This window comes from Xenopus tropicalis, chromosome 8, assembly GCF_000004195.4.
Source record: "Xenopus tropicalis strain Nigerian chromosome 8, UCB_Xtro_10.0, whole genome shotgun sequence".
In the NCBI taxonomy this organism is placed as follows: Eukaryota; Metazoa; Chordata; class Amphibia; order Anura; family Pipidae; genus Xenopus; species Xenopus tropicalis.
In genome coordinates, this window is record NC_030684.2 from 145,795,756 (window position 1) to 145,816,958 (window position 21,203).

The 21,203-nt window shown below is 53.8% G+C and overlaps 1 protein-coding gene across 1 annotated transcript in view; it reads left to right on the plus strand.

Moving 5' to 3' along the window:
* Positions 1-762: 762 nt before the first annotated feature.
* Positions 763-21,203, plus strand: part of efna3 (ephrin A3) — a gene marked incomplete in the record, with an annotated part of 67,276 nt that continues 46,835 nt past the window's right edge. The window contains 1 exon segment of the mRNA NM_001011360.1: positions 763-906. Coding sequence (NP_001011360.1) covers positions 811-906 — 96 coding nt within the window.

Sequence of the window (21,203 nt, forward strand, 5' to 3'; positions counted from 1 at the left end):
GCAGAACTGGCTATACTGGGGGGTAGGTACCACAGAACTGGCTATACTGGGGGGTAGGTACCGCAGAACTGGCTATACTGGGGGGTTGGTACCACAGAACTGGTTATACTGGGGGGTAGGTACCACAGAACTGGCTATACTGGGGGGTAGGTACCACAAACACTTGGGGTTGGCCGGTAGCCACAGTTATCGCAGAAGGAGGAGACACGACAAGACAAAAGCGATACGTCCCGCTTCAAAATCTACTGGTACTCACGTCCTATTAAAGGGGCAATAGGCGGGGCTAAGCATCCTTCTCCCGCCCCCTATGGGCGGGCGTACCGATCAGTATAGCAGTAGGGATGGGGCGGGGCTAAGCATCCTTCTCCCGCCCCCTATGGGCAGGCGTACCGATCAGTATAGCAATAGGGATGGGGCGGGGCTAAAGCATCCTTCTCCCGCCCCCTATGGGCAGGCGTACCCATCAGTATAGAGTGGGGATGGGGCGGGGCGATGCAGCCAATATTATACCTGTATGGGCGGGGCAGCTCCGTTACTATGCCATAGGCAATAAACCGCTTTACTCCTCATGGCTGATGTGGGCGTCCCCAGATGGCCATAAAACGTGTGGTGGGCGGGGCTTGTGAGCGGCTTCGGGCACTCGCCGGGGAGAGAGCGAACCTTACTGGACAGAGATTGTGCGCTCCTCCAGTCCCTACAGGCTAGTGGGCGGGGCTCCCGGCAGGGGGAGGGGTGGAGAAGCGGTGTCGGGAGCGCGCCGAGCGCGTTCTGGCTGAATCAGTGGCTGCGAGGGGCTGCGCGGTGCGGATCATGGCTGGGGTGTTTGTGTTGCTCTTCCCGCTGCTCTCCCTGTTCCCCCGCTCCGGAGCCAACCGGCACTCGGTCTATTGGAACAGCTCCAACTACCAGTGAGTACTCCCGCTTGGGTCCGGTCCTGCTGTCCGGCTGTCCGGCTCCATACTGTCCGGCATGTTCTGCTGGGTCCCGTCTGCCGGTACTGCCGGGTCACCTGGGTACTGTTGGGTCATGTAATACCACTGGCCGGTACTGCTGCTTGGGGATGGTACTGTTGGATCATGTAATACCACTGGCCGGTACTGCTGCTTGGGGATGGTACTGTTGGGTCATGTAATACCACTGGCCGGTACTGCTGCTTGGGGATGGTACTGTTGGGTCATGTAATACCACTGGCCGGTACCCTGCTGCTTGGGGATGGTACTGTTGGGCCATGTAATACCACTGGCCGGTAACTTCAAGAAGTGCTGGGTTGATAGTAGAGGAGCCTTTGGAAGATAATTGGCACGGAAAAATCATAAGAGGCAGGTAATGTTAAGCACTAGTCCTAGTCTGGAGCCGGATGGTGCGTGGAGTAGAGTGTTGTGGGATGGCACAGACCATGTAATATATAAGACTGAGAAAGCTACCGTGCCTGCTGTGAGAGAGAGAGATGGTTGATGGTACAAAGTGTATCGGGGTTTCCATTCACTCAAAGCCAATCTTGGCCGGTAATAATGTTAGCTTGCGACCACTTGAGAGCGGTGTCTGCGGCGTTTGTGGGGATGAGATTACGGGGGGATAGAGAAAGACAGATATCGTAATACAGAACTGCGGTATGTGACTCGGTCCAGCCACGGACGGTGCTGGGCTGCTGTGTATTGGGAATGTGGGTACTAAGTTGGGTCCCATGTAATACACTGGCCGGTACTGCTGCTTGGGGATGGTCTTGCGTTGGGGTCAATATATCCATGGCCGTGTACTCCTGCGCTGCTTGGGGATGGTATCTGTTGGATCATGTAATATATCCACATGGCCGTCCTGCGCTCGCTCTGTAGAGTAACATTGTTGCGATCATGTAATACCTACTGGCCGAGGTGTAGTCTACTAGATTAGAATTGATGACTACAGGTACAGATTTCAGAACCGCGACGATCTCGGGTAAATTGCGCTGAATAGGCCGAACGGCGAAGCGAATGCGGTCGGGGCTGCGGAGGTGAATATCGCCGCAATGTGTTGATTGGTATAATAGTGCGCTTAGGTCCGTATATGGTTACCGTGGAGCGTTTGAGAGTGTGGAGGGGAAAGTGATTCGGGATGGATCGATGTTGCTGCTTGGGGATGGTACCTGTTGGGTCAGTGTAATACACTGGCCGGGTACTGCTGCCTTGGGCTGGTTTAACTGTTGGATTCAAATGTGGGGCCTGGTAACTTGCTGCTTGGGGATCGGTATGTGGATCATGTAAATACCCACTGGCCGGTACCCTGCTGCTTGGGATGGTACTGTTGGGCCATGTAATACCACTGGGCCGTACTGCTGCTTGGGGATGGTACTGTTGGATCATGTAATACCACTGGCTGGTACTGCTGCTTGGGGAATGGTACTGTTGGGCCATGTAATACCACTGGCCGGTACCCTGCTGCTTGGGGATGGTACTGTTGGGCCATGTAATACCACTGGCCGGTACTGCTGCTTGGGGTGGTACTGTTGGGTCATGTAATACCACTGGCCGGTACCCTGCTGCTTGGGGATGGTACTGTTGGGTCATGTAATACCACTGGCCGGTACTGCTGCTTGGGGATGGTACTGTTGGGCCATGTAATACCACTGGCCGGTACCCTGCTGCTTGCGGGATGGTACTGTTGGATCATGTAATACCACTGGCCGGTACTGCTGCTTTGGGATGGTACTGTTGGATCATGTAATACCACTGGCCGGTACTGCTGCTTGGGGATGGTACTGTTGGGTCATGTAATACCACTGCCGGTACTGCTGCTTGGGGATGGTACTGTTGGTCATGTAATACCACTGGCCGGTACCCTGCTGCTTGGGGATGGTACTGTTGGATCATGTAATACCACTGGCCGGTACTGCTGCTTGGGGATGGTACTGTTGGGTCATGTAATACCACTGGCCGGTACCCTGCTGCTTGGGGATGGTACTGTTGGGCCATGTAATACCACTGGCCGGTACTGCTGCTTGGGGATGGTACTGTTGGGTCATGTAATACCACTGGCCGGTACTGCTGCTTGGGGATGGTACTGTTGGGTCATGTAATACCACTGGCCGGTACCCTGCTGCTTTGGGATGGTACTGTTGGGCCATGTAATACCACTGGCCGGTACTGCTGCTTGGGGATGGTACTGTTGGGACCATGTAATACCACTGGCCGTACTGCTGCTTGGGGATGGTACTGTTGGATCATGTAATACCACTGGCCGGTACCCTGCTGCTTGGGGATGGTACTGTTGGATCATGTAATACCACTGGCCGGTACCCTGCTGCTTGGGGATGGTACTGTTGGATCATGTAATACCACTGGCCGGTACCTGCTGCTTGGGGATGGTACTGTTGGATCATGTAATACCACTGGCCGGTACTGCTGCTTGGGGATGGTAGCTTTGGGTCATGTAATACCACTGGCGGTACTGCTTGCTTGGGATGGTACTGTTGGGTCATGTAATACCACTGGCCGGTACTGCTGCTTGGGGATGGTACTGTTGGGTCATGTAATACCACTGGCCGGTACTGCTGCTTGGGGATGGTACTGTTGGGTCATGTAATACCACTGGCCGGTACTGCTGCTTGGGGATGGTACTGTTGGGCCATGTAATACCACTGGCCGGTACTGCTGCTTTGGGATGGTACTGTTGGGTCATGTAATACCACTGGCCGGTACTGCTGCTTGGGGATGGTACTGTTGGATCATGTAATACCACTGGCCGGTACCCTGCTGCTTGGGGATGGTACTGTTGGATCATGTAATACCACTTGGCGGTACTGCTGCTTGGGGATGGTACTGTTGGGCCATGTAATACCACTGGCCGGTACTGCTGCTTGGGGATGGTACTGTTGGGCCATGTAATACCACTGGCCGGTACTGCTGCTTGGGGATGGTACTGTTGGGCCATGTAATACCACTGGCCGGTACTGCTGCTTGGGGATGGTACTGTTGGATCATGTTATACCACTCACTGGCCATGGTTCTGATTGGGCACCTGGGTACCACTGGGTCACATAATACATCTGGCCATTACACTGCTGCTGGTTCTTGTTGAGCTAATGGGACGGTGCTGCTCGGTTATATTATCCTGATGGGCTGGTACCATGATGCTGTGGGATACAGGGTGCTGCTGGGATACAGGGTGCTGTGGGGTTATACAGCTGTGAGTGTGGGTGCTGCTGGGATACAGGTTGCTGTGGGGTTATACAGCTGTGAGTGTGGGTGCTGCTGGGATACAGGGTGCTGTGGGGTTATACAGCTGTGAGTGTGGGTGCTGCTGGGATACAGGGTGCTGTGGGGTTATACAGCTGTGAGTGTGGGTGCTGCTGGGATACAGGGTGCTGTGGGGTTATACAGCTGTGAGTGTGGGTGCTGCTGGGATACAGGGTGCTGTGGGGTTATACAGCTGTGAGTGTGGGTGCTGCTGGGATACAGGGTGCTGTGGGGTTATACAGCTGTGAGTGTGGGTGCTGCTGGGATACAGGGTGCTGTGGGTTATCACAGCTGTGAGTGTGGGTGCTGCTGGATACAGGGTGCTGTGGGTTATACAGCTGTGAGTGTGGGTGCTTGCTGGGATACAGGTTGCTGTGGGGTTATACAGCTGTGGAGTGTGGGTGCTGCTGGGGTACAGGGTGCTGTGGGGTTTACAGCTGTGAGTGTGGGTGCTGCTGGGATACAGGGTGCTGTGGGGTTATACAGCTGTGAGTGTGGGTGCTGCTGGGATACAGGGTGCTGTGGGGTTATACAGCTGTGAGTGTGGGTGCTGCTGGATACAGGGTGCTGTTGGGGTTTATACAGCTGTGAGTGTGGGTGCTGCTGGGATACAGGGTGCTGTGGGGTTATACAGCTGTGAGTGTGGGTGCTGCTGGGATACAGGGTGCTGTGGGGTTATACAGCTGTGAGTGTGGGTGCTGCTGGGGATACAGGGTGCTGTGGGGTTATACAGCTGTGAGTGGGGGTGCTGCTGGGTACAGGGTGCTGTGGGGTTATACAGCTGTGAGTGTGAGGTGTGCTGCAGCTGTGAGTGTGGGTGCTGCTGGGATACAGGGTGCTGTGGGGTTATACAGCTGTGAGTGTGGGTGCTGCTGGATACAGGGTGCTGTGGGGTTATACAGCTGTGAGTGTGGGTGCTGCTGGGATACAGGGTGCTGTGGGGTTATACAGCTGTGAGTGTGGGTGCTGCTGGATACAGGGTGCTGTGGGGTTATACAGCTGTGAGTGTGGGTCTGCTGCTGGGATACAGGGTGCTGTGGGGTTATACAGCTGTGAGTGTGGGTGCTGCTGGGATACAGGGTGCTGTGGGGTTATACAGCTGTGAGTGTGGGTGCTGCTGGGATACAGGGTGCTGTGGGTTATACAGCTGTGAGTGTGGGTGCTGCTGGGATACAGGTTGCTGTGGGGTTATACAGCTGTGAGTGTGGGTGCTGCTGGGATACAGGGTGCTGTGGGGTTTATACAGCTGTGAGTGTGGGTGCTGCTGGGATACAGGGTGCTGTGGGGTTATACAGCTGTGAGTGTGGGTGCTGCTGGGATACAGGGTGCTGTGGGGTTATACAGCTGTGAGTGTGGGTGCTGCTGGGATACAGGGTGCTGTGGGGTTATACAGCTGTGAGTGTGGGTGCTGCTGGGATACAGGGTGCTGTGGGGTTATACAGCTGTGAGTGTGGGTGCTGCAGGCACATGGGGTACAGTTTAGTTGTTCTGTACCAATGGGATGTTATTCCTGGGGGATCGGGGTACTTCTGGGGCAGGGGATAATGTCAGGTTATATTATACTGATGGGATTATACTGAATGTATCTGGGTGCTGCTGGGTGAGATTGTGCTGCTGGGATATGGGCAATGCATGGATTCTGTTATTGTGCTGCCGGGTCAGGTTATACTGCTCTATGGGGTACTGCTGGGCCAGGTTATACTGCTCTATGGGGTACTGCTGGGCCAGGCTATACTGCTCTATGGGGTACTGCTGGGTCAGGTTATACTGCTCTATGGGGTACTGCTGGGCCAGGTTATACTGCTCTATGGGGTACTGCTGGGCCAGGTTATACTGCTCTATGGGGTACTGCTGGGCCAGGTTATACTGCTCTATGGGGTACTGCTGGGCCAGGTTATACTGCTCTATGGGGTACTGCTGGGTCAGGTTATACTGCTCTATGGGGTACTGCTGGGCCAGGTTATATTGCTCTATGGGGTACTGCTGGGCCAGGTTATACTGCTCTATGGGTACTGCTGGGCCAGGCTATACTGCTCTATGGGGTACTGCTGGGTCAGGTTATACTGCTCTATGGGGTACTGCTGGGTCAGGTTATATTGCTCTATGGGGTACTGCCGGGTCAGGTTATACTGCTCTATGGGGTACTGCCGGGCCAGGTTATATTGCTCTATGGGGTACTACTGGGCCAGGTTATACTGCTCTATGGGCTACTGCTGGGTCAGGTTATACTGCTCTATGGGGTACTGCTGGGCCAGGTTATACTGCTCTATGGGGTACTGCTGGGCCAGGTTATACTGCTCTATGGGGTACTGCTGGGCCAGGTTATACTGCTCTATGGGGTACTGCTGGGCCAGGTTATACTGCTCTATGGGGTACTGCTGGGTCAGGTTATACTGCTCTATGGGGTACTGCTGGGTCAGGTTATACTGCTCTATGGGGTACTGCTGGGCCAGGTTATACTGCTCTATGGGGTACTGCTGGGCCAGGTTATACTGCTCTATGGGGTACTGCTGGGCCAGGTTATACTGCTCTATGGGGTACTGCTGGGCCAGGTTATACTGCTCTATGGGGTACTACTGGGCCAGGCTATACCAATGGGTTTATACCAGTGCTGTCCAACTTCTGTTGTACCGAGGGCCGGAATTTTTCCGACGTACGTGGTGGAGGGCCGATAATGGAAGCCAGTTTTGACCACTCCCCTTTTTGAAACCGCACCCACTTGAAACCACACCCATGTTATCACATGACCATACCCATATTAATGGTTGTAGTACAGCAAAAACCTTCCATATTCTGCCTGCCCTACCCTGCCTGTGTGTGCCATACTCTGCCTGCCCTACCCTGCCTGTGTGTGCCATACTCTGCCTTCCCTACCCTGCGTGTGTGCCATACTTTCACTGTCTGTGCCATTCTTGGCTGGTTTGTGCCATACTTGGCCTGTGTGTTCCATACTCTGCCTGTGTGTGCCATACTCTGCCTGCCCTACCCTGCCTGCGTGTGCCATGCTTTCACTGTGTTTGCCATTTTTGGCTGGTTTGTGCCATACTTGGCCGTTGTGTGCCATACCTCTTGGGCCTTCCCTACCCTGCCTGTGTGTGCCATACTCTGCCTTCCCTACCCTGCCTGTGTGTGCCATACTCTGCCTTCCCTACCCTGCCTGTGTGTGCCATACTCTGCCTTCCCTACCCTGCCTGTGTGTGCCATACTCTGCTTGCCCTATGCTGTATGTATGGCACACACAGGCAGCCTACAGTGACACAATGCTGGCACTGCTCCTACAGTCTGCACAATAACTATATATTAAAAAACTTTTTAATTGAAGTACCACCTCAGTATATGTTCTTTTTGTAGTGTGCAGGGATTATTTGTGGGTTTCTACTGCTCCTGAGGTGTGAACAGGGGAACAATGGGGGTGATTACAGCCTGAGCCTGAGGTGGGAACAGGGGAACAATGGGGGTGATTACAGCCTGAGCCTGAGGTGGGAACAGGGGAACAATGGGGGTGATTACAGCCTGAGCCTGAGGTGGGAACAGGGGAACAATGGGGGTGATTACAGTCTGAGCCTGAGGTGGGAACAGGGGAACAATGTGGGTGATTACAGCCTGAAGCTGAGGTGGAAACAGGGGAACAGTGGGGGTGATTACAAGCCTGAGCCTGAGGTGGGGAACAGGGGAACAATGGGGGTGATTACAGCCTGAGCCTGAGGTGGACAGGGAACAATGGGGTGATTCAGCCTAGCCTAGGTGGGACGGGAACAATGGGGGTGATTACAGCCTGAGCCTGAGGTGGGAACAGGGGAACAATGGGGGTGATTACAGCCTGAGCCTGAGGTGGGAACAGGGGAACAATGGGGGTGATTACAGCCTGAGCCTGAGGTGTGAACAGGGGAACAATGGGGGTGATTACAGCCTGAGCCTGAGGTGGGAACAGGGGAACAGTGGGGGTGATTACAGCCTGAGCCTGAGGTGGGAACACTGCAGGGGGGAACAATGCAGAGATTAAAAAGTGGAACAACACAGAGGATTACATGTTTAAACAATACAGAGGGGTTACAGCCTGAATCTGAGGTGAGAACCATGCAGGGGGGGCAGTTAATCTCAGTACTGATACCATTTAATGCTTACACAAGAGTAAGCCATCAAAGCAGCCAGACAGGTGGGGGGCCACACAGAGGGGGGTCACCAGTTGGACAGCACTGGTTTATACTATTGAGTATTATACTGCTCTATGGGGTACTGCTGGGCCGGGTTATACTGCTCTATGGGGTACTGCTGGGTCAGGTTATAATGCTCTATGGGGTACTGCTGGGTCAGGCTATACCAATGGGTTTATACTATTGAGTATTATACTGCTCTATGGGGTACTGCTGGGCCGGTTATACTGCTCTATGGGGTACTGCTGGGCCAGGTTATACTGCTCTATGGGGTACTGCTGGGCCAGGTTATACTGCTCTATGGGGTACTGCTGGGTCAGGTTATACTGCTCTATGGGGTACTGCTGGGTCAGGTTATACTGCTCTATGGGGTACTGCTGGGTCAGGTTATACTGCTCTATGGGGTACTACTGGGCCAGGCTATACCAATGGGTTTATACTATTGAGTATTATACTGCTCTATGGGGTACTGCTGGGTCAGGTTATACTGCTCTATGGGGTACTGCCGGGCCAGGTTATACTGCTCTATGGGGTACTGCTGGGTCAGGTTATACTGCTCTATGGGGTACTGCTGGGTCAGGTTATACTGCTCTATGGGGTACTACTGGGCCAGGCTATACTGCTCTATGGGGTACTGCTGGGCCAGGTTATACTGCTCTATGGGTACTGCTGGCCAGGTTATACTGCTCTATGGGGTACTGCTGGTCGGGTTTATACTGCTCTATGGGGTACTGCTGGCCAGGTTATACTGCTCTATGGGGTACTGCTGGTCGGGTTATATCTGCTCTATGGGGTACTGCTGGGCCAGGTTATACTGCTCTACTGGGGTACTGCTGGGTCGGGTTATACTGCTCTATGGGTACTGCTGGGCCAGGTTAATACTGCTCTATGGGGTACTGCTGGGTCGGGTTATACTGCTCTATGGGGTACTGCTGGGTCGGGTTATATTGCTCTATGGGGTACTGCTGGGCGGGTTACTGCTATGGGGTATGCTGGGCCAGGTATACTGCTCTATGGGGTACTGCTGGGTCAGGTTATACCTAGCTCTACCTTGGGGTACTACTGGGCCAGGTTATACTGCTCTATGGGGTACTGCTGGGTCGGGTTATATTGCTCTATGGGGTACTGCTGGGCCGGGTTATACTGCTCTATGGGGTACTGCTGGGCCAGGTTATACTGCTCTATGGGGTACTGCTGGGTCAGGTTATACTGCTCTATGGGGTACTACTGGGCCGGGTTATACTGCTCTATGGGGTACTGCTGGGCCAGGTTATACTGCTCTATGGGGTACTGCTGGGTCGGGTTATACTGCTCTATGGGGTACTGCTGGGTCAGGTTATATTGCTCTATGGGGTACTGCTGGGTCAGGTTATATTGCTCTATGGGGTACTGGCTGGCCAGGTTATATTGCTCTATGGGGTACTGCTGGGTCGGGTTATACTGCTCTATGGGGTACTGCTGGGTCAGGTTATATTGCTCTATGGGGTACTGCTGGGTCAGGTTATACTGCTCTATGGGGTACTGCTGGGCCAGGTTATACTGCTCTATGGGGTACTGCTGGGCCAGGTTATACTGCTCTATGGGTGCTCTATGCTGGTGTAACTGGGTACTACTGGGTCGGGATGTGCTGCCAGTGTATCTGGGTACTACTGGGTCGGGATGTGCTGCCGGTGTAACTGGGTACTACTGGGTCGGGATTTTCTGCCGGTATATCGGGTACTACTGGGTCGGGATGTGCTGCCGGTGTAACTGGGTACTACTGGGTCGGGATGTGCTGCCGGTGTAACTGGGTACTACTGGGTCGGGATGTGCTGCCGGTGTATCTGGGTACTACTGGGTCGGACTGTGCTGCCGGTATATCTGGGTACTACTGGGTCGGGATGTGCTGCCGGTATATCTGGGTACTACTGGGTCGGGATGTGCTGCCGGTATATCTGGGTACTACTGGGTCGGGATGTGCTGCCGGTATATCTGGGTACTACTGGGTCGGGATGTGCTGCCGGTATATCTGGGTACTACCCTGGGTCGGGATGTGCTGCCGGTATATCTGGGTACTACTGGGTCGGGATGTGCTGCCGGTGTAACTGTGTACTACTGGGTCGGACTGTGCTGCCGGTATATCTGGGTACTACTGGGTCGGGATGTGCTGCCGGTGTAACTGGGTACTACTGGGTCGGGATGTGCTGCCGGTGTATCTGGGTACTACTGGGTCGGGATGTGCTGCCGGTGTATCTGGGTACTACTGGGTCGGGATGTGCTGCCGGTGTATCTGGGTACTACTGGGTCGGGATGTGCTGCCGGTGTATCTGGGTACTACTGGGTCGGGATGTGCTGCCGGTGTATCGGGTATTAGTGGGTCGGACTGTGCTGCCGGTATATCTGGGTACTACTGGGTCGGGATGTGCTGCCGGTGTATCGGGTACTACTGGGTCGGACTGTGCTGCCGGTGTAACTGGGTACTACTGGGTCGGACTGTGCTGCCGGCACATAGGGAAAGGCAGAGTTATGTTCTAGGGATTAAGGAAGGGGTTGCACTGTGTGTGAGTTACTGTTATACAAGAACATCTCAGTATTTGGGTTTATGTACTGACCCATTCTCATCATCAATTTTGGTTTCCATTACATGGGCTAAAAATCTGTGATACTGCTGGGTCCACTGGGGGGGACGGTACTACTGGGTCCACTGGCGGGGCATGATACTGCTGAATGCTGTACTGAGTATTATCCAGTCATGTGCGTTGCCAGGGATTGTGCTCCTTGTTACAGTGCTGTGGGTAATATTGCCCGAGGTTTATAGTGCCAGGGGCAGTGCCAGGGATTATACTGGGAGGTACAGGGCTGTGGGTAATATTGCCCGGGGTTTATAGTGCCAGGGATTATACTGGGAGGTACAGGGCTGTGGGTAATATTGCCCGAGGTTTATAGTGCCAGGGGCAGTGCCAGGGATTATACTGGGAGGTACAGGGCTGTGGGTTATATTGCCCGGGGTTTATAGTGCCAGGGGCAGTGCCAGGGATTATACTGGGAGGTACAGGGCTGTGGGTAATATTGCCCGGGGTTTATAGTGCCAGAAGCAGTGCCAGGGATTATACTGGGAGGTACAGGGCTGTGGGTAATATTGCCCGGGGTTTATAGTGCCAGGGGCAGTGCCAGGGATTATACTGGGAGGTACAGGGCTGTGGGTAATATTGCCCGGGGTTTATAGTGCCAGGTGCAGTGCCAGGGATTATACTGGGAGGTACAGGGCCATGGGTAATATTGCCCGTGGTTTATAGTGCCAGGGGCAGTGCCAGGGATTATACTGGGAGGTACAGGGCTGTGGGTAAAATTGCCCGGGGTTTATAGTGCCAGGTGCAGTGTCAGGGATTATACTGGGAGGTACAGGGCCGTGGGTAATATTTCCCGGGGTTTATAGTGCCAGGGGCAGTGCCAGGGATTATACTGGGAGGTACAGGGCCGTGGGTAATATTGCCCGGGGTTTATAGTGCCCGGTGCAGTGCCCGTTACAGTTCCAGGGATTATACTGGGAGGTACAGTACAGACTGGGTGCTGTGTCCTTGGCATAATTTGCACAGTGCCCGGCGCCTACGGGTATCCGTATGTTGGTATCGCCGCTGTGCTGCTGGGGCCTGCCGGATACACACACTCCTGTTTGACAAATGGCTGCTTTGCCCTGGCACCGAGCGTGAGCAGTGCGGGCTGCGGGGTCGCTAATCATCTGGGCACAGAGTGGCGGCTGAGAGATCCCCCGTGCCAGTTATTTATTAGGTACCAGCAATGGGTATGTGCCGCGCAGTTGTACCTAAGCACAAAGGCATCGATCATCTTCCCTCTCCTGTAATAATCAGGTGCCTAGTGCCCCCCCCCCCGCCTCCTCATCTTCCCCCCCCTGTGCCCGCACTGCTTATCCCTGCCCTGCCGGTACCCACACACACTTAGCTGCTGTTGGTACCTACTGGCACTGCTTATCCCTGCCCTGCCGGTACCCACACACACTTAGCTGCTGTTGGTACCTACTGGCACTGCTTATCCCTGCCCTGCCGGTACCCACACTCACTTAGCTGCTGTTGGTACCTACTGGCACTGCTTATCCCTGCCCTGCCGGTACCCACACACACTTAGCCGCTGTTGGTACCTACTGGCACTGCTTATCCCTGCCCTGCCAGTACCCACACTCACTTAGCTGCTGTTGGTACCTACTGGCACTGCTTATCCCTGCCCTGCCGGTACCCACACTCACTTAGCCGCTGTTGGTACCTACTGGCACTGCTTATCCCTGCCCTGCCGGTACCCACACTCACTTAGCTGCTGTTGGTACCTACTGGCACTGCTTATCCCTGCCCTGCCGGTACCCACACACACTTAGCCGCTGTTGGTACCTACTGGCACTGCTTATCCCTGCCCTGCCGGTACCCACACTCACTTAGCTGCTGTTGGTACCTACTGGCACTGCTTATCCTGCCCTGCCGGTACCCACACACACTTAGCCGCTGTTGGTACCTACTGGCACTGCTTATCCCTGCCCTGCCGGTACCCACACTCACTTAGCTGCTGTTGGTACCTACTGGCACTGCTTATCCCTGCCCTGCCGGTACCCACACTCACTTAGCCGCTGTTGGTACCTACTGGCACTGCTTATCCCTGCCCTGCCGGTACCCACACTCACTTAGCCGCTGTTGGTACCTACTGGCACTGCTTATCCCTGCCCTGCCGGTACCCACACTCGCTTAGCTGCTGTTGGTACCTACTGGCACTGCTTATCCCCTGCCCTGCCGGTACCCACACTCACTTAGCTGCTGTTGGTACCTACTGGCACTGCTTATCCCTGCCCTGCCGGTACCCACACTCGCTTAGCTGCTGTTGGTACCTACTGGCACTGCTTATCCCTGCCCTGCCGGTACCCACACTCGCTTAGCTGCTGTTGGTACCTACTGGCACTGCTTATCCCTGCCCTGCCGGTACCCACACTCGCTTAGCCGCTGTTGGTACCTACTGGCACTGCTTATCCCTGCCCTGCCGGTACCCACACTCGCTTAGCTGCTGTTGGTACCTACTGGCACTGTTTATCCCTGCCCTGCCGGTACCCACACTCACTTAGCTGCTGTTGGTACCTACTGGCACTGCTTAGCCCTGCCCTGCCGGTACCCACACTCACTTAGCCGCTGTTGGTACCTACTGGCACTGCTTAGCCCTGCCGGTACCCACACTCACTTAGCCGCTGTTGGTACCTACTGGCACTGCTTATCCCTGCCCTGCCGGTACCCACACTCACTTAGCTGCTGTTGGTACCTACTGGCACTGCTTATCCCTGCCCTGCCGGTACCCACACTCGCTTAGCTGCTGTTGGTACCTACTGGCACTGCTTAGCCCTGCCCTGCCGGTACCCACACTCACTTACCAAGCAATAGAATTAAAACAGCGGGTATTTGGGCTGTCGGGCTGAAGGCGCATCAATGAGCCAATGCTGTTCCCGATCCGACAGGGAAATGAAACCTGCCCGATACAGATCTGGACAATTTTAGGCCAGATATTGGTTGGGTGGGCCTGTAGGGGGTACCCATACATGGGCAGATAACTTGCCCGTGTAAAGAGATACTGATACCAGAAATTATTATTTTTTATTTATTTTACATAGATCTATCTTTACTATCTTAACAGTGTCTTTGCATGACCTTATGATTTTGCAATAAAAGTATTTGCCCAATGCTTTTCCATTCCCTATCTGATCCCCCGTGTCCCTCTATGTGGGGGCAGCCATGTTGGTGCAGCAGGGGTCTGTTAGCATTGGGAGCTGTAACTGACAGGTTGGAAGGGGCAGTCAGGTTGGTAGGGGCAGTCAGGTTGGTAGGGGCAGTCAGGTTGGGAGGGACAGTCAGGTTGGGAAGGGACAGTCAGGTTGGGAGGGACAGTCAGGTTGGGAGGGACAGTCAGGTTGGGAAGGGACAGTCAGGTTGGGAGGGACAGTCAGGTTGGGAGGGACAGTCAGGTTGGGAGGGACAGTCAGGTTGGGAAGGGACAGTCAGGTTGGGAGGGACAGTCAGGTTGGGAGGGGCAGTCAGGTTGGGAGGGGCAGTCAGGTTGGGAGGGGCAGTCAGGTTGGGAAGGGACAGTCAGGTTGGAAGGGGCAGTCAGGTTGGGAGGGGCAGTCAGGTTGGGAGGGGCAGTCAGGTTGGGAGGGGCAGTCAGGTTGGGAGGGGCAGTCAGGTTGGGAGGGGCAGTCAGGTTGGGAAGGGACAGTCAGGTTGGGAAGGGACAGTCAGGTTGGAAGGGACAGTCAGGTTGGAAGGGACAGTCAGGTTGGAAGGGACAGTCAGGGTTAGGAATCCAGTTACAAACGCAGCCCTATCTGCCAAAACCATCCATATGAGCTATAGGGAACCGTTTGGGGGAGCACTGTGGGCCCCCATGTGGCACAGAGGGAAGGGCACAGTAGGACAGTGTTGGGGTGCATTGCTCCTAGGGGTACCTGTCTGTATAGGAGAGAGCAGAGGGTTTGGGGGAGCACTGTGGGCCCCCATGTGGCACAGAGGGAAGGGCACAGTAGGACAGTGTTGGGGTGCATTGCTCCTAGGGGTACCTGTCTGTATAGGAGAGAGCAGGGGGTTTGGGGGAGCACTGTGGGCCCCCATGTGGCACAGAGGGAAGGGCACAGTAGGACAGTGTTGGGGTGCATTGCTCCTAGGGGTACCTGTCTGTATAGGAGAGAGCAGGGGGTTTGGGGGAGCACTGTGGGCCCCCATGTGGCACAGAGGGAAGGGCACAGTAGGACAGTGTAGGGGTGCATTGCTCCTAGGGGTACCTGTCTGTATAGGAGAGAGCTTTTGGGGGAGCACTGTGGGTCCCCATGTGGCAGGACTCTGTGCCCTACAGAGCGTTCCCTGGCACGGGGGGATCTCTGGGGCCCCTGTCTGTATAAGAGAGAGGAGAGGGTTTGGGGGAGCACTGTGGGTACCTGTCTGTATAGGAGAGAGGAGAGGGTTTGGGGGAGCACTGTGGGTACCTGTCTGTATAGGAGAGAGGAGAGGGTTTGGGGGATCTCTGGGGGTACCTGTCTGTATAGGAGAGAGGAGAGGGTTTGGGGGATCTCTGGGGGCCCCTGTCTGTATAGGAGAGAGGAGAGGGTTTGGGGGATCTCTGGGGGCCCCTGTCTGTATAGGAGAGAGCAGGGGGTTTGGGGGAGCACTGTGGGCCCCCATGTGGCACAGAGGGAAGGGCACAGTAGGACAGTGTAGGGGTGCATTGCTCCTAGGGGTACCTGTCTGTATAGGAGAGAGCTTTTGGGGGAGCACTGTGGGTCCCCATGTGGCAGGACTCTGTGCCCTACAGAGCGTTCCCTGGCACGGGGGGATCTCTGGGGCCCCTGTCTGTATAAGAGAGAGGAGAGGGTTTGGGGGAGCACTGTGGGTACCTGTCTGTATAGGAGAGAGGAGAGGGTTTGGGGGAGCACTGTGGGTACCTGTCTGTATAGGAGAGAGGAGAGGGTTTGGGGGATCTCTGGGGGTACCTGTCTGTATAGGAGAGAGGAGAGGGTTTGGGGGATCTCTGGGGGCCCCTGTCTGTATAGGAGAGAGGAGAGGGTTTGGGGGATCTCTGGGGGTACCTGTCTGTATAGGAGAGAGGAGAGGGTTTGGGGGAGCACTGTGGGTACCTGTCTGTATAGGAGAGAGGAGAGGGTTTGGGGGATCTCTGGGGGTACCTGTCTGTATAGGAGAGAGGAGAGGGTTTGGGGGATCTCTGGGGGCCCCTGTCTGTATAGGAGAGAGCAGAGGGTTTGGGGGAGCACTGTGGGTCCCCATGTGGCAGGACTCTGTGCCCTACAGAGCGTGCCCTACAGAGCGTTCCCTGGCGCGGGGGGGGGGTCTCCGGGGGCCCCTGTCTGTATAGGAGAGAGGAGGGGGTTTGGGGGAGCACTGTGGGTCCCCATGTGGCAGGACTCTGTGCCCTACAGAGTGTTCCCTGGCGCGGGGGGGGGGGTCTCCGGGGGCCCCTAAAGCTCGATGCGGTGCTGCAGCGCGATTACGTGGGAAAAACAAAATCATAAACAACGAGTGTCAGGCACAGGCTCTGCGGCGCCTCCCGGCACTGGCGCTGCACATAAAGGGGAAATAACCCACTGTCTGTGTGTGTGCTGTGCATGCAGAGCGGTATTTGGGGGGGCTGAGTGATCCCCCTCCCCACGCACCTTCCATCAAACCGTTCCCCGGCGTGTGTGTGCGTGGGTAGGTGCCAGGGTACACTTCCTAAGCGCTGCATCGCCAGCTGGCACACAGGGACAGGCTAGAAGTGGGGGTGCAGGGGTTCTGGGGGGTACAGTGCCGGAGAGGCATCTATAGGTACCCCCGGGGGAATGAGTATTCAGTGAGTGCCGTCGGTAGAACAACGTGGGCGGAATGATGGGTCTGGGCCAGGTTCTGTCTCGTGATTCTGCTGATTGATAGTAAATCTGTTTACTTCTCGCATTAGCGCGCCTCACATTGCAGCACACTGGATGCATCGCAAGCTGTCATTGTTATCTTGTTAGAACAAATGCCCGTCTTTAGCCTCGGCTTGCCAGCCATGGCGCCGTGCCCCCATCCCTATCTGCCTGTAGGGGCGACTTATGGCTAGCGTGGTGCCCAGTGTGGCTACTGAACCCCTTCTCTGCCTCATTCTCATTTAACCTGGATTGTATAATATCTATCTATCTATTGTCTATAGTCTGTGTATCTATCTTTCTCTTGTCTATGTAATTATCTTTCCTATGTTCTATCTATCTATCTATCTATCTATCTATCTATCTATCTATCTACCATCTCTGTATCTATCTATCTATCTATCTACCATCTCTGTATCTCTGTATCTACCATCTCTCTATCTATCTTTCTATTGTCTATATATCTATAATCTCTGTATCTATCTTTCAACCAATCATCTCTGTATCTGTCTATCGTCTATGCATCTATCTATCTTTCTATTGTCTATGTATCTACCAATCGCCTCTGTATCCATCTATCTAAACGCATAATTCTAACTAGGGTATAATTAATCCTTAATGGGGTCAAACAATCCTACTGGGTTAAATAAACATTTAAACAATTTTTTTGTAGCCTTAAGGTATTGAGATCCAAATAACAGAAAGACCGCTTATCCGGAAAGCCCCAGGTCCCGTACCTGTATTGATATTGAGTTATGGGCCCCACATTGCGCAGTGCTGTGTAGCCGCTTGGCTATAGGCTACTTCATTTACACAGAGAATATTGTATTTCCGGACTTTTCCTGAATTTTAGGGCATATTGGATAAATGGAAAAAACCCTTATTTTGTAGGCAATTAGGAATTATATATGGTGCTGGTTTCTCATTGGTCTAAAATTGAATGTCTGTAACAATGGCCCCTTCATTGGAGCTCCCTATAGAGCCTCTCAGGTCCCTGTCTGGGTTTCATATGAGGGGTGGGCGTGTCCTAACGGTCCCTACCAGAAGCACAGTAGGAGGGAGAGAGCCAATCACAGCCCTGCACTCACACAAGCAAAGATTGGCTTCAGTTCCCATGGAACCTAATACAAGATGGCTGCGGGGGGGGCCCATGGAACCTAATACAAGATGGCTGCAGGGGGGGCCCATGGAACCTAATACAAGATGGCTGCAGGGGGCCCATGGAACCTAATACAAGATGGCTGCAGGGGGGCCCATGGAACCTAATACAAGATGGCTGCAGGGGGGCCCATGGAACCTAATACAAGATGGCTGCAGGGGGGCCCATGGAACCTAATACAAGATGGCTGCAGGGGGGCCCATGGAACCTAATACAAGATGGCTGCAGGGGGCCCATGGAACCTAATACAAGATGGCTGCAGGGGGGCCCATGGAACCTAATACAAGATGGCTGCAGGGGGGCCCATGGAACCTAATACAAGATGGCTGCAGGGGGGCCCATGGAACCTAATACAAGATGGCTGCAGGGGGGGCCCATGGAACCTAATACAAGATGGCTGCAGGGGGGGCCCATGGAACCTAATACAAGATGGATTTTTTACAGTGAGAGCTGTGAAGTTGTGGAATTCCCTCCCCGAATCAGTCGTACTGGCTGATACATTATATAGCTTTAAGAAGGGGCTGGATGGATTCTTAGCAAGTGAGGGAATACAGGGGTAGGGGAGATAGCTCTCAGTACAAGTGAGGGAATACAGGGGTAGGGGGGATAGCTCTCAGTACAAGTGAGGGAATACAGGGGTAGGGGGATAGCTCTCAGTACAAGTGAGGGAATACAGGGGTAGGGAGATAGCTCTCAGTACAAGTGAGGGAATACAGGGGTAGGGGGGATAGCTCTCAGTACAAGTGAGGGAATACAGGGGTAGGGGGGATAGCTCTCAGTACAAGTGAGGGAATACAGGGGTAGGGGAGATAGCTCTCAGTACAAGTGAGGGAATACAGGGGTAGGGGAGATAGCTCTCAGTACAAGTGAGGGAATACAGGGGTAGGGGGGATAGCTCTCAGTAACAAGTGAGGGAATACAGGGGTAGGGGGGATAGCTCTCAGTACAAGTGAGGGGGAATACAGGGGATAGGGAGGGATAGCTCTCAGTACAAGTGAGGGAATACAGGGGTAGGGGGGATAGCTCTCAGTACAAGTGAGGGAATACAGGGGTAGGGGGGATAGCTCTCAGTAGCAAGTGAGGGAATACAGGGGTAGGGGGGATAGCTCTCAGTACAAGTGAGGGAATACAGGGGTAGGGGAGATAGCTCTCAGTACAAGTGAGGGAATACAGGGGTAGGGGGGATAGCTCTCAGTACAAGTGAGGGAATACAGGGGTAGGGGGATAGCTCTCAGTACAAGTGAGGGAATACAGGGGTAGGGGGGATAGCTCTCAGTACAAGTGAGGGAATACAGGGGTAGGGGGATAGCTCTCAGTACAAGTGAGGGAATACAGGGGTAGGGGAGATAGCTCTCAGTACAAGTGAGGGAATACAGGGGTAGGGGGGATAGCTCTCAGTACAAGTGAGGGAATACAGGGGTAGGGGAGATAGCTCTCAGTACAAGTGAGGGAATACAGGGGTAGGGGGGATAGCTCTCAGTACAAGTGAGGGAATACAGGGGTAGGGGGGATAGCTCTCAGTACAAGTGAGGGAATACAGGGGTAGGGGGGATAGCTCTCAGTACAAGTGAGGGAATACAGGGGTAGGGGGGATAGCTCTCAGTACAAGTGAGGGAATACAGGGGTAGGGGGGGATAGCTCTTCAGTACAAGTGAGGGAATACAGGGGTAGGGGGATAGCTCTCAGTACAAGTGAGGGAATACAGGGGTAGGGGGATAGCTCTCAGTACAAGTGAGGGAATACAGGGGTAGGGGGGATAGCTCTCAGTACAAGTGAGGGAATACAGGGGTAGGGGGGATAGCTCTCAGTACAAGTGAGGGAATACAGGGGTATGGGGGATAGCTCTCAGTACAAGTGAGGGAATACAGGGGTAGGGGAGATAGCTTCTCAGTACAAGTGAGGGAATACAGGGGTAGGGGGGATAGCTCTCAGTACAAGTGAGGGAATACAGGGGTAGGGGGGATAGCTCTCAGTACAAGTGAGGGAATACAGGGGTAGGGGAGATAGCTCTCAGTACAAGTGAGGGAATACAGGGGTAGGGGGATAGCTCTCAGTACAAGTGAGGGAATACAGGGGTAGGGGAGATAGCTCTCAGTTACAAGTGAGGGAATACAGGGTTATGGGAGATAGCTCTTAGTACAAGTTGATACAGGGACTGGTCCGATTGCCATCTTGGAGTCAGGAAGGAATTTTTTCCCCTCTGAGGCAAATTAGAGAGGCTTCAGATGGGGTTTTTTGCCTTCCTCTGGATCAACTTGTAGTTAGGCAGGTTAGGTATAGGCATTATGGTTGAACTTGATGGACGTATGTCTTTTTTCAACCCAACTTACTATGTTACTATGTTACTATGTTACTATGGCTGCAGGGTGGGCCCCATGGAACCTAATACAAGATGGCTGCAGGGTGGGCCCCATGGAACCTAATACAAGATGGCTGCGGGTGGGCCCCATGGAACCTAATACAAGATGGCTGCAGGGGGGCCCATGGAACCTAATACAAGATGGCTGCGGGGGGGGCCCATGGAACCTAATACAAGATGGCTGCAGGGGGGCCCATGGAACCTAATACAAGATGGCTGCAGGGGGGCCCATGGAACCTAATACAAGATGGCTGTTGCTATAACGCATTCACTCTGTCTGGCAACATTTGGGTTTTTCTAAGCATAAAGGCAACCGTGACCCAGTTCCAAAGGAACCTCACCAGAACCCTTACAGATGTGCCATTCATTAGCCCTGTATATAGCGTTACATAGCACCTAAAGCCACGGCAACCGTATCCTTATAAATAGCACTTGGGGATCGATATCCCATAACTCATTGATATTTGTGCATTAGAAAAAATAATGTGCCCCCTACTTCACAGTACAAGGATATCGGAAACTGCTTTGGAGCCCCATTTGAAATAATACATATATCTGGTTATTACATAGGGTTGATATATATATATTATATAGGGTTGATATATATAGGGTTCTTTTCCTTGTGCTACTATAAGGCAACTGATCTGCCCAATAAATATTAAAGGCAGAGGATTCCCTGGGCAAATCAATGCGGAACGGATGAATTGGGCGATGGGAAATTAACTGATATTTTAGTTGACGGCTCGCGTTATTCCGCGCTGGCCTTTAATGAATACCCCACGGTACGAGGCAGACAGTGGTTTTTCGGAGACAGTTTGCAATTAGTCTTTGTTTTTTAACGTTTGAGGTTGAATAATTCATGGTCGGGAGGTGCGGTTGTGCCCCGGGCAGGGTCAGGGTGGGAGAT